At 51.5% G+C, this 12,934-nt stretch overlaps 1 protein-coding gene across 3 annotated transcripts in view; it reads left to right on the top strand.

Annotated features, from left to right (window-relative positions):
- Positions 1-12,934, top strand: part of COL22A1 (collagen type XXII alpha 1 chain) — a 292,948-nt gene that overhangs the window by 24,280 nt on the left and 255,734 nt on the right. For all 3 annotated transcript variants that reach the window (XM_070481652.1, XM_070481651.1, XM_070481653.1), the window contains 2 exons: positions 80-242; positions 3,561-4,127. In XM_070481652.1, the coding sequence (XP_070337753.1) occupies positions 125-242; positions 3,561-4,127 (685 nt within the window). In that variant the 5' untranslated portion in view covers positions 80-124. The remainder of the gene's footprint in view (positions 1-79; positions 243-3,560; positions 4,128-12,934) is intronic.

Genomic DNA, 12,934 nt, shown 5'->3' with positions numbered 1-12,934 from the left:
CATGTGGGGCCGGGCGGTTGCTTCTTGTGGCTTCTCTGCTCGAGGGCCCTTCTCTAAAGGCATGTCTTTCTCCACACAGGAAATGCTCCGGTAGACCCAAAGAGTGTCTCTTCCTGGCCAAGAAATGCTTGTCCCCAAGCACAAGAGAGCTGTGGCCAGCCTCCGAGGGAACACTGTGCCCTGCCTTCTCTGGATGCTGCTGCTATGGAGTGGGGACAGTGGCTGTCAGGCCCAGAGGGCAGGTGGGGCCACTGTGGGCTGTGCCAGGCTGAAGACATAGTATAGTCTCTGTGCACGTCCGTGTGTGTGAGTGTGGGGTGTGTGACGACTGTGAGTGAGCTAGTGACTGACTGTGTGTGAGAGAGAGTGGTCACACACCCATCATCCAGCAAGTGTGGGTGTCAGCTGTCTTCCAACCAGTGTGTATAATGATCAGTTGCCGGGCAAGGGCATTTGATTGTGTGTGTGATTCTGTAAGAATGTGTGAAAGTGTTTTAAGAGAGCGTGTGAGACAGAGAGAAAAATGAGCTGTCTGAACACACATCCTGAGTCAGTCACATAACGTGTTGAAGGCTTGTCTCTATCAAGTGCCTGTAGGGTTTAGGGGACAGTGGGTGAAGGTTAGGACCCTGTTGTGTTATCCTATCCTGTGAAAGCTTTGGGGCCACTCCAGGGGATGTGGACACACTGGAGTCCAGCCAGAAGAGGTGGCCAGGACAGCGAGGAGAATGTGCCTCTGCAGTAGGCAGAGGAAGTGGGAGAGTTTGCTGGAGAAGAGGAGGCCCAGGGACAGGAGGGGTGAGACGGGACAAGATGGTTTGCTCCCTTGCCTCAAGGCCTCCTGGGAGAAAGGCACCATCAGTGCGGAGACATGAAGAAGGGGTCAGGAACATGAGCCAGTCCCTTTCACAACATCCATCACAGAGCTTGCCCATGGGGGTCCTTAGCACACAAAGGAACAGGATGTTCGGGGACTGCCCACACGGTGGCAGGCAGGGCCCCCGTCACCAGATCCCTGGACATAAAACACCTCCCCCATTTTGCAGGTGAGGAACTGAGGTAAAGACAAGCCCAAAGCCGAGAAAACACCTCAAAGACTTGCATTTCCATAGGGTTTTTACAAAGTTCTCTCCTGTATTTTACTTTGCCTGAGCCACTCAAAGCCCGGCTAGCTGGAAAGACAGCCATGACTGTGGGCCTCCTGCTCTTCCTGTGAGGAGCGTAGATGTCTGTGTCCACCAAGAGGACCCCGCATGCACAGCTGACACACAGGATTAGCAAATTCAGGAATGGGAAGGCCTGAGGACTGTCTCCTCCATGCCCTCATTTCACAGAGTGGAAGATGCTGGTCCAGAGGAAAGCGGTCACCTGCAAGGGGTCACACAGCCCTCACCTATGGCAGAGCCAAGGCTGGAAGCCAGGGCACTGGCCCCAGGGTCCGGGCCCTTCCTGAGACATCCCACTTAACTCTCCTGTGCCCACAGTCCAATCTTTCCCAGAGTCTCCAAGAGAAAGTGTCCCCAGAGCTCCAGAGGGCCCTTTGGTGAGGACTCTTGAGCAAATGAACCTTCTGCAGCCTTAAAACAAATTTGCTTAAGGATTACAGCCACGGGCCGGGGCCTGCCTGGCCCATAGCAGCAATTATTCTGAACAGGCTGGGACATTATTGTCACAGAGAAGATAGGATGACCTTTTGTGTCCGGGAGAAAACCTCCCTGTGAGTTATCTCTGAGTCCACACATCTGGACCAGCACACCCCAGGAACTCCAATCCTGTCAGGGATCCAGCTGCGAAGCCAGGGCTTTCCCTTGGCGCCCGACAGGCGGACTGTAGCTGGGATTTTAAAAACTAGAGGGAAAGTAGAAGTGGAAAATTCAAGAGTGGCAGTGGCTCGGGGCAGGATGGGGAAGTATCTGTGTGTGTGTGTGTGTGTTTAAATACATAAAGCTTTATGGTTTCATGAACTTAATTGATTGCTTATAAAGATAAAATCAGAAATACAAAATAGTACAATTCATTCGTGGTTCTGCCTGCCTGAAGGAAGCAGTGTTTCTTTCTTAGTTTCCCTCACGCGTGCATACACAATCTCACACATAGACACACACAACTCTTCATACCTGACAGTGTATTGGACAGTGTATCATGTTGGTAAATCAGGATTCCTTTACGACGGACACTGTTGGGGCGGCCCCGCTTCCGCTGTATGAACACAGGATGGTTACTATTTAAGTAGCTCCATATGGTGATCAGCTCGGTTGTCTCCAGGATTTTGCTCAGCAATGCTGCCATGAGTTTCATTATACATCTTTTTTTTGTTCCCTTCCATTTATCTGCTTGTTTTTTTGGGTAAATCACTCAATTTGCAATGGGTGCATCAAAAGACACCCTCCTTTAGGACCCTGAAAATGGGTGTGATGAAGCCCACGGCCACTTGTCGGGCAGGCGTTCCCCTCATGTTCTCACTGGTTACCATGCTCTTTCTGACTTTTGCCAGTCTGATAGTTCAACAAAACGGGTTTTTTGTTTGTTTGTTTTTGTTTTGTTTTACTAGCCAAATGTTTGAGCCAGGTATTCCCGGAGGCCTGGTCAGCTGCTGACCAAGCCCCAGAGTCTGGAAGAGTCCAGACCAGGGCTTCTTGGTAGTTTCTGTGTATATGTGTGCAGTATTTTGGAGTTTAGAAAACACTTTTCCTCCTATTATCTCATTGTGAAATGGGATGAGCAAGCTCTCTGCACTGGGTTGCCGTGTGGATCAGAACTAAATTATATAGTGCTGTATTCTGTTTCATCAAAAGCACTGTATAGTTTATATAAAATTTATATTTATAAAAATATAAGTATATTTTTATAAATCATTGGAGAATTTCTAAAAATGTATATTTAAAATATATGAATGCAATGTATTTTATATGATTTCTAATGATAGTGCCTTGGCTAAATAAATTATGTTCATCTATGCAATGGACTCTCTGCAGCCATGGAAACTGGCATTGTCACACTGGAAATGGGTTTCCAGCTTATTGCTGGAGGTGAGAAAAACAGCTTATATATCAGTGTGTCTGATACCGTCCCATTTCCATCAATAACTGTATGGAAATAGAAAATAATTAGGTATACACACTGTGGGTTAACGGTGGTTATCTCGCTGTGGCTGGGAATATGAGCCTTTACAACATTTTTTCTCTGCCTTTTCTGAAATGGACATGCATTATTTGTAGTAGGTTTGAAAAATAATGAAGTCCCTTTGTAACCAAAATAAAAGTATTTAAAGAAATTGGCACAGTGGTGTTCCATGAATGTTAATCAGTTTTATGTAAGATTATATATTGTCAACTGAACCCCATGGCAACCTTGGGGACCGTTATCATCATGTGACAGTTAGGAAACTGAGGTTCAGAGCTTTAAGGCAGCCACGTTAGGCCCCCAGCCAGTAGGAGGCAGAGTGGACAGGTGATTTAGGCAGGTCCCTATGACCCCAATGACCACACTCCTAGGCCCCAAGGACAGTGCCCTCTTTCCACAACCCATTGTCGCTTGTCCCCTTTCTCTCGCCTCTGCAGGTTGCAAAACTGTCCACTATGATCTGGTCTTCCTCTTGGACACCTCCTCCAGCGTGGGCCAGGTGGACTTTGAGAAGGTCCAGCAGTGGGTGGCCAACCTGGTGGACACCTTCGAGGTGGGCGCCGACCACACCCGCGTGGGGGTCGTACGCTACAGCGACCAGCCGACAACGGCCTTTGAGCTGGGCCACTTCAGGTCACGGGAGGCAGTCAAAGCGGCTGCGCGGCGCCTGGCCTACCATGGCGGCAACACCAACACAGGGGATGCTCTGCGGTATATCACCCGTCACAGCTTCTCCCCGCAGGCCGGCGGTCGCCCCGGGGACCGCGCCTTCAAGCAGGTGGTCATCCTCCTGACTGATGGCCGCAGCCAGGACCTGGTCCTGGACGCTGCGGCCGCAGCCCACCGTGCGGGCATCCGCATCTTTGCCGTGGGCGTCGGGGAGGCGCTGAAGGAGGAGCTGGAGGAGATCGCCTCGGAGCCTAAGTCGGCCCACATCTTCCACGTGTCTGACTTCAATGCCATCGACAAGATCCGGGGCAAGCTGAGGCGCCGCCTGTGTGAAAGTGAGTGTGCGGCTTGCTGCCCTCGCAGGGCTCTGGCCACCTGCCAAGGGCGTGGGGACCGTGACCCAGAGCAGGGTCTCCCTGGGCAGAGAGGAGCCATGTGGCATGATCAAGGGAAGCTCGAGCCGCGCAATTAGCAGGTGGCTGAGGTGGGCTGGAGACCACCATTCTAGGCTCAGTGATGTAAGAAAGCTGGTGGCACCTACATCCAGCAGGTGCCCGTCACCCAGAGTCAGTTCAGTCCTCCCCCTTCCAGGGCAGCAGAGGCAGAAAGGAAAGAGAGCTGGGCTGTAAACCCCACCCGCCCTGAGGCACTTGGAGACTGGGTAAATGTCTCAGTGTGGCGTCTCCATTTCTGCAATGGGAAAACATCTGCTTACTTCCCAGGGCCGTTGAGGTCACAGCCAGTGCCTGCAAAGGCTTTGCTAAGCGTCTGCACTGGAAGTGAAAGATACAGGGTCCTTTTCCTCTGCTGAGCGGTTGCAATGAGAGATCGTGTAAGACCATGGGCACAGACGGGCTTCCGGAACTGTACCTGGCAACCCTGAGTCAGCCATTTAGAGATGACTGGGCGTGGCTTATCCCAGAGGCCAAGGCTATTGACCTGGTGCCCTCTGAGATAACCCGAGGTCTCTAACTTATTTGTCTGGAATCTGTTGACTGTGGCAGGGGGTGGGGTATGGGAGAGGAAGGAGGGGAGGATGGACGGCTGACTGAGACCTTTTGGCCTCTGGGGCTCTGACCCGGAAGGCTGACCTCCAGGACCATAGTGGGGTCATTCTGAGGCCAGCCCCTTCCCCAGGACAGGCAGGGTGAAGCAGGTTTCTTGTGCACCAGCTTGTCTCCAGCTTCCGCCTCTGCCTGCTCCACTTGGTCTTCGTTTCCTTTTTGGGTCACAATCAATGCTGGATAACTTCCCCTCCAGGGCCAGCGTGGGGGTGGAGTGGGCTGGGAGCAGAGTTTCAGCCTCCGTCTTGCTGACTTTTGTGGGGGACTGAGCTGTGCTGGGTAGAGGAAGCCCAGAGGGTCACACCATGCTCAGGGCAGGGAAGCCTGGGGGCCTGGGGCGGTAGAGGAGGGGCTGGCGGTGGGAGCAGCTAGGCGTGGCTTGGCCTGGTCCCAGGGATGGCTTGGCTTGCAGCCCGGTGAGAAAGCAGCTAAACCATGTCCCAGACTGGATGCCCTCGGTTTCTTTACCACTCTGTGACTCTTTTCTCTGTGTTGCCTCACTTCATCTCCACTGATTTATTCACAGACACTTACTGAGATCTACTTTTTGTGCTGCCTTGTGTTGATTTCTGGGTCTATAGACAAGAATAAGACACAGCCCCTGACCTCAGGGTGTTCATAGCCTAGCTGTCGAAAAAGACACATGAAAAGGAATGTGATATTGCGAGGGTGACTTTAATAAAGGTGCCACAGAATCTCATAGGCAGAGTCCTGCTGTGGTTATGGTGGATGGTGACCCTGACGATGAAGGAGGGCTTCCTGGAGGAGGTGATGCTTAGACTATTTAGAAGGACAAGCATGAGCTGCAGGCTGAGGTGGCGGCACAGGATGGCCACCATTGAAGGATGGTACAACAAAGTCTATGAACCATAACGGGCCCATGTGGCGGGGTAAAGGAGGACCATGGGGATTGGTGGCTGTCTCAATGTCAGGGTCTCGATAAAGGAGCACCTTGTGTGCGGAGGTGAGGCACTGGAAGGTTTTGTGCAGTAGTATGACATAGTTGGGTCCATGTGAGTGTGGAATACTGGCAGGACAGCAGGGAAAAAGGAAGACCCTCTATAAGACTGCTGGAGAAATTCAGAGTACAGTGTTGGAGAGAGATGGAGCGTTGATGACCAGGCCCATTTTAAAGATGAGGAAATCTATGCCCAGAGGGCTAAGTAAAGGTAACGTGCCCTATAGAATGCGAGGCCCTGGCCATGGACTTCCCACAAGTGATTTTTGTTTGACCGTCTTGACAACCTCGTAAGATAAAGGTGATCTCCATTTGCAGATAAGAGCATTCAGAATGTGAGATCCTGGAAAGCACACTGCAAGGCCTCCTGGGTCCTCAGCAGGAGGCCAGGGTGGTGATGGGGCCAAGCTGGGAAAGAGGAGTAAGGGAGGAGAGACAGCCCAGGCAGGCTAGGGCTAAGAATTGATCTAGGTGTGTGCTGACCAGAAATCAGGGCTGACAAGAGCCAGACATGGGGTCACAGCCAAGAGGCAGAAATCCAATGTAGTGGCCTAGGGTCAATAAGCACCCAGCTGTCATCCCAGAATGCCTTGATGCAGGGCCCTGGGAAGCAAGGCTACTTCTAGACCCTGCCCACTGGCATTTAGCCATCCTGCCAGCCTTGGTTCAGACTGGTTCTAGGTCTTGGTAGGGCAGAATCTAGATTTTGAAGAACTTCTGTGCCCAGGGATGGTTCTGGGAAAGGCAGGGACGACCCCAAGAGAGGTTGAGTCACTGGAACGTGCTTCCCATTAATAAAATGGCAGGGCTGGGGGCAGAATCCAGGCCTTCAGCCTCCGTGCACTGGCCTCATCCCACTTGCCACCAGAACAAAGATTCCACCATCATTGACCTTGGCTCTGAATCGGGGACACTGCTTTCAATCACAGGGAATGGAAAACCCCACTCTAACTGGCTTAAAGAACAAAGCATGTTGACGACACACATGATCAGAAGGTCGGAGGTCAGGCAACCTCATGCTCATTCCAGTCTCCCCATTTCTAGCTTCTTCTTTCTTGGCATTAACTCTGTTTTTGGCAGACTTACGTGTCAGGGTCCCAGAAGTGCACAGTTTCCACTGCAGAGACATTGATGAAGGTTCTGCTTAGAGAAGAGTGAGGTCAGTGAGGGAGACTGATGCATCCTGGAACTCGTATGGGGAGAAGACAGCTGATGGAAGGGATAGAAGTGTTACAGGAGCCCTGTGGGGGTGGGGAGGGGGCTTCCTGACAGGAGCTGGAGTCGCCTCATGGAGGAACACAGCTACTGTCTCAACTAGGGCCTGGAGGGAGCAAGAGAGAAACCCCTGCCCTCCCTCCCCTCTGGCTTGGCTGGTGCCTCCCATTAGCCTGACCCCACCTGACACCAGCCCACAAAGGAGCCCAGGTGATGTAGTCACAGTGGACAGCCTCCCAGGCTGAGCACAGAAAGGATGTGTGAGGGCAAACTGGGGCTGCCAATCCAAGGCAGCTGCCAGTGAGTCTTCGAGCTCTGTGAGAATTCAGACCCACGAGGAGAGGAAAGTCCGACTCAGCAGGTGTGGATTGAGTCTGATGGGACGGTGTAGGCCCTGTGGCTCTTCCGAGACCATCGCTGCAGCCTAGGAGTGGACACAGGCGGACTGTTTGGGGCCGAAACTGCATGACCCTGTCCAACATTTGGGAGTAGAGTTAGATACCGCCCCTACTCCTCAAGGACTGGGGTTTGATCCGTGAAGGAAAGCTGGGGGGCTGTAACCAAGAGAAGGGGAACCTACAGGCGAGCCTGGAACACCACGAGTCCGCCATGACATCATTAGGGAGAACTCGTGGACTCGCTGGAGCCAGGCTTCTCCAAGTGCCTGAATAGATGTAAGATTTGAGTTATGCTCAGCCGTCTGATGGGAATCCGTTTTTGTAAATACAGCTGTGAGCTGACGAGGGCCCGCTCTATTCTGGTGACAAACGAAACAAAATCCCCTGACGGTCGCTTCAATTAGAAACAGAGCAAAACAGAACAAAATAGCAAACAGTAACATATTGGAATGCATGTAGGAAGATTAAATCAAGGAATGTCACAAAACCCAAACAACCAGAAATCCCTTGGACTTGGAAGCTACCAGTGGGTGACTTCACAGCCCAAATAGCAGCTGATCTGAATAGGGGCTTCAAATCAATGATCTGGAAAATCATAGACTAATAGTATGGGTTTTGTTGGTATAGTAATCATTCAATCTATGCAGCACACTCTTTCATTCATTCAACAGCCATACATTGTAGCAGTCATTGGATTCAATCGAATCCATTCATTCATTCAGCTTCAACCCAATGATGCATTGTAATAACCATTGATTCCGTTCAATCCATCCATTCGTTGAACAACCACAGATTGAGTGATTCCTCTCCTGGGACACATGCCAAGTGCCCAGGATACAGTGACGGATCGGATGTGCTTTTTATCCTTGAGAAGCTTTTGTCTACTTGGGGCAGCAGGAAAGGGGCAGATAATTACATTATGGAGTGTGTACATGGGTTACCACCTGCCATTTTATATATCTGCTAGTTTATCTACCTAGGTTCTGTCTCTACACATAAGAATATGATTTTCATGAGGGCAAAGTCTGTTCCTTGCGGTACCCCAGTGCCTGAAACAGAGCCTGATATGTAGGAGGAGCTGCCTAAATGTTGTTTAAAGGAAATCAAGGGCAGTGACCTGGTGGTTAATTCTGTGCTTGCGCTTGGGATGTGCACATTAGAAGTATGGATGCAATGATCTACCCTCCTCCCAAATGTGGAGAATAAGAAGATTCAGCAAATCTGAAATCATAGCCAACAATAACTGAAATATTTGTCTCATCCCTATTTTGGTGAGCAGAGACAAATGGTTAGATTTTGAAGGTTGATGAGGGTCTGGAAAAGGTAGGCTTGCTGGGATAGGCTGAGTCATGCCAAAGATATCACCCTGCTTCCCAGGGTGGGACAAATGCCCAAGAGGACACTGACCTGACTCCCCTGGAGGAGAATAACACTCAAGAGTCTGCTGGTCACTGAGCCCTGGACATAGACAGGACTCTACCTCACACTCTCACTCTGTCCTCACCCAACCCTGCGAGGTGGGTGTCGACATTGACATTTTGCGCATGGGGAAACCGATGTTCCAGACCTGCACTGGCAGCCCGTGTCCATTGGCCAATCAGGGGATGTTCCACACTGAGAAGTGCTGCCAGTAATACACGTTGGATTTTCTAGACTTAGTGTGAAAAAGAAAGTAAAGCATTTCATGAATATTTTGTATTGATTACATATTGAAAATGATAATGTTTGGGAAATTTAGGGTTAAATAATATAGTATATTCTTAAAATTAATCTCCTCTGACTCTTTTTACTTTTTTGAATACGGCTACCAGAAGACTTAGCATTTCATGTGAGGCCCACGCATGAGGCTCTTCTACTGCTGCTCCTTCTGCCTCCTCCTCCTCTTTTTTCTCCCTCTCCTTCTTCTGTGATACTGATGCTGCCCGTGATAACTGAGGTCCGATTGCTTCCAGAGCCCATGCTTTCCATCCATCTTGGCTACAGAAGGGGGGCCGGGCAGCTCTGAGGGACAGCAGGCTCCTGGGGCCTGCCCTTCAGAGGGGAAGCTGAATCCCAGGTCAGTGCACAGGAAGTGAGGGGCTGCGTCCAGGCTGGGGTGCAGCAGCCCCCAGCCCTAAGGCAGCACAGGTTGGGGAAATCCAGCTAAGATTGACCATGTGAGCAGAGGAGGGGGCAATGTGGGAACAGGGACAGCTTGGGATTGGGTAGCATTCCTTTGGGGTGGCCACTACAGAAGCCTGTCTGTCCAAATGCTCCTAGGCCACCTGCAGACCTGCCCCGTCCTTCCACTTCTCAGGACCTCAAGATGCCTTCATTCGACACTGTGCTAAGAGCTTCATAGAATCCCAGCTGCATATCCTACCACCCAAGTCATAGCTGCAAATAGGATAACTGAGTACTACTGATTGATTTCTTCTAACACATTAGCGTTTGCGCTATGCTTACATCCATCATCTGAGTTAATATGTGCAACCCTAGTGTGGGAGGTTGCACTGTGATTCCTCCTGATTTACTGGTGAGACGAATGGGTTAGAGTTACTCCCCAAGGTGGCCCGGCTGGCAAGGAGCAGAACTGGGAGTTTGATCCCGCTCCGTATGACCCCAGGTCCTGAGTTCTTACCAGGAAGCTATGATGTTTACGAAGCATCTTCACCTCCACCCAGTCATTGAAGTCTCACTATAACCCCCTAAATCAGCTTTCTGGTTCTTCCTATTCTATGCATGATGGCGCTGAGGCACAGAGAGGGTAGATGGCTCAGTCAGGGTCACAGGGAACCAGGTAGTAAACCCTCCATCAGTTCAGAATCCCCTGCCTGAGAGTCTGAGTCCTTCCCTTCTACCCTTCTGTAATCCAATTGGCTATCTAATTATTGAACCTCCCCCAGTGCCTAGCACAGGCCTGGCTCGCACTTGGTGACCGACCGGTGGCTGTTTGTCGAATAACTGAATGAAGCTCACGGCCCTTGAAATCATTACCCCCATTTTATAAATGAAACATAATACCTGCAAGTTTATGAATGGAATACCAACAGCAACAATAACAAACAGCCACTGTTACTAGAGATGTGTTTCTGGTGTCCCAGCCTCCACAGCCGCTCCCAGGGGCCTCCCTAAGGTCTGCGATGGCACGTGGCTCACTCTCCCCCTGGCCTGGGGCTCATGCAGGGAGTCTCCTCGGTGTCACTGTGTCGATCCTGCCTCTCCTCTCTGCGGTGGCCTGACTGGGTTCCCAGGGGACTCAGTGTCAGCCTGGCTTCCTGCAGTGTGTGGGGCGGAGGCTCAGATGGGCCCAACCCCAGAGCATCGGCTATAATTAAGAGCTTTCTCCACCCCGGGCTCTGTCTTGGCCGCAAAACAACCTTTATATAGCTGATCGGGTGGCCGTCAGTGAGCCTGTGGAATGCCAGCGGCCACAGCTGCGAGGGCCCCCGCCTACTGCTATTCTGGGGACACTCTCTGGTGGTCCTCTCTCCCCTCTCCCCACGGCAGGGGGCGCTTTGCTGGTTCTGTGGACAATTGGGCTGAGTCGTTAGTGTGGATTAGGGCAAACAAGGGGCCCCTCCCAGGCTCCTGTGGTGCCTTGTACGTGACACGTGGTCCCCCTCCGTCCCTGTCTCTGTTGCTGGTGTGTTCATGCTCAGTTGCGCTGTTGCTCCAATGAGTTTGACGACTGGATGTTATGCTCATCACTGTGACAGAGAGAGAGAGAGAGAGCGGGGAGAGGAGACGCTTTTCTTGCATGGGGTGAGATTAATTTCATTGTTCACCTACAGTTCTGACCAGAAAAATGTCTGCATCTACACCCCAGCTCTGCATTTTGATTCATGCGTGACTCCATGCATTCCCTCAGCCCCCGCCGAGTCTCGGCTGCCCGGATGGGGGGGTTCGTCCCTCCTCACAGACTCCTTTGCCGTGACGATAAGTGAGATTAGGCTGGGGGATGGGTGCTGAGAGGCCATCCCTGGCTCTTCAGTGTGGCCATCAACAGACCACTTCACCTTCTGAAGGAGTGAATTAGTAGGTTCACTTCAAAATCTCTTTCGTACTTTTCTTTTTGTTATGCAAAGCATTTTCAGTAAGCAACCCAAGTTACCTATGTGATTGGGAATGGTATATACTGTTTCGTTATTTTTTCAACACGTGTTTGTCAATCCCCTATTATCTCCCAGACGTCTCCTCTGAGGCACGGGGTTACAAAGGTAGGTGAGACATCCATGAGCCTACTGTGAGGTGACACTTTGGGGAAAGGAAGGGAGACAGATGATAAACAGGTGAAGTCCGTGGGCAGGTGATTTCCTGTGGTGATGAGTGCTGTGAAGATGGCAAAGCAGGGCGGCCACCTGAGAAAGAGCTCAGGAGGGGAGATCACAGGAAGGCCTCTCTGAGAAGAGAAAAATCCAGCTGAAGTTGGAATGGCATGAAACCACCGTCCACGCCGAGATTTATGGCCACAGAGTTCCAGGCCGAGGCAACAGCAAGAGCAAAGGGCCTGGCTGGTGTGGACTCTGCGTGCTGGGGGCATGGGCCTGTGTGCTGGGGGGTAGTGCTGAGGGCAAGGGCAGCAGCTAATGTCCTTAAGAGAGAGGGTCATTATCCCCTTGGCAGGAGGCAGAAATGGAGGCTTAGCTCTGTGGCTTAACTGTCCCAAGTTCACCAGCTAGAAGGAGCCGACCCAGGGGTCAGCTGTGAGTCTTTCTCAGCCAGAAGCAGAGTCCACCTCAAACCGCCTGTAATAGTCTGTCCCCTTGAAGACCCAGTGGTAATGCCCAGAGGAAGGGCTTTAGGGCTGGCTGTTGGTGTGCCTGGGTGGCACGTCCAGCCTGGGAATTTCTCTGGGCCCATCTTCCTCCCAATCTGAGCCTTGTAGTCATCAAAGAGGGCACAGCTCTGCTGGTGGCGTTGTCCCCAGTGACTAAGCCTTCCTGACCACACTCCTGCCTCCACCCCCATGTCCCTCTGCTCTGCCCAGAGATTCGATGGTAACATCAAGACACACACATACACATTAGACCTCCCCCACATATATACACCACACACACGCACACACACTCAGCACATATGCACGCACACATCACACATGTACAACACATATGTATGCCACACACACACACACCACACACATACACACTACATATATACACACAATCCATATATACCACATCACACCCTCACACGCACCTGACACACCCATGTACACCCCACACACATACACACACCCACCATACACACATCTGGGAACATGTGTATGTGGCCAGGAGCTGACCCACCCAGCTAGTCCTCTGGGTGGGTCCAGAGGAGGAATCGGTGGCAGCATCAGCTGTGGGTTTGGAGCCACCACGTGGATGTCTGTGGCTTGGCCCTTGGGACCGCAACAGCCTCCAGAAGCAATTCCGGCCGGGGCCCCACCCTTTTCCTGAAGGTCACTGGGAGTTCCTTGTGGAAAAACTTGTTATGATCGAGGTCACCCCTAGAAATAGTAATTGGGTTACTTAATTCTGATTATGTGC

This window comes from Equus asinus, chromosome 12 (genome assembly GCF_041296235.1).
Source record: "Equus asinus isolate D_3611 breed Donkey chromosome 12, EquAss-T2T_v2, whole genome shotgun sequence".
Classification (NCBI taxonomy): domain Eukaryota; kingdom Metazoa; phylum Chordata; class Mammalia; order Perissodactyla; family Equidae; genus Equus; species Equus asinus.
Note: the sequence above shows the minus strand (reverse complement) of the source record. Positions and strands in the feature narration are given on the sequence as shown.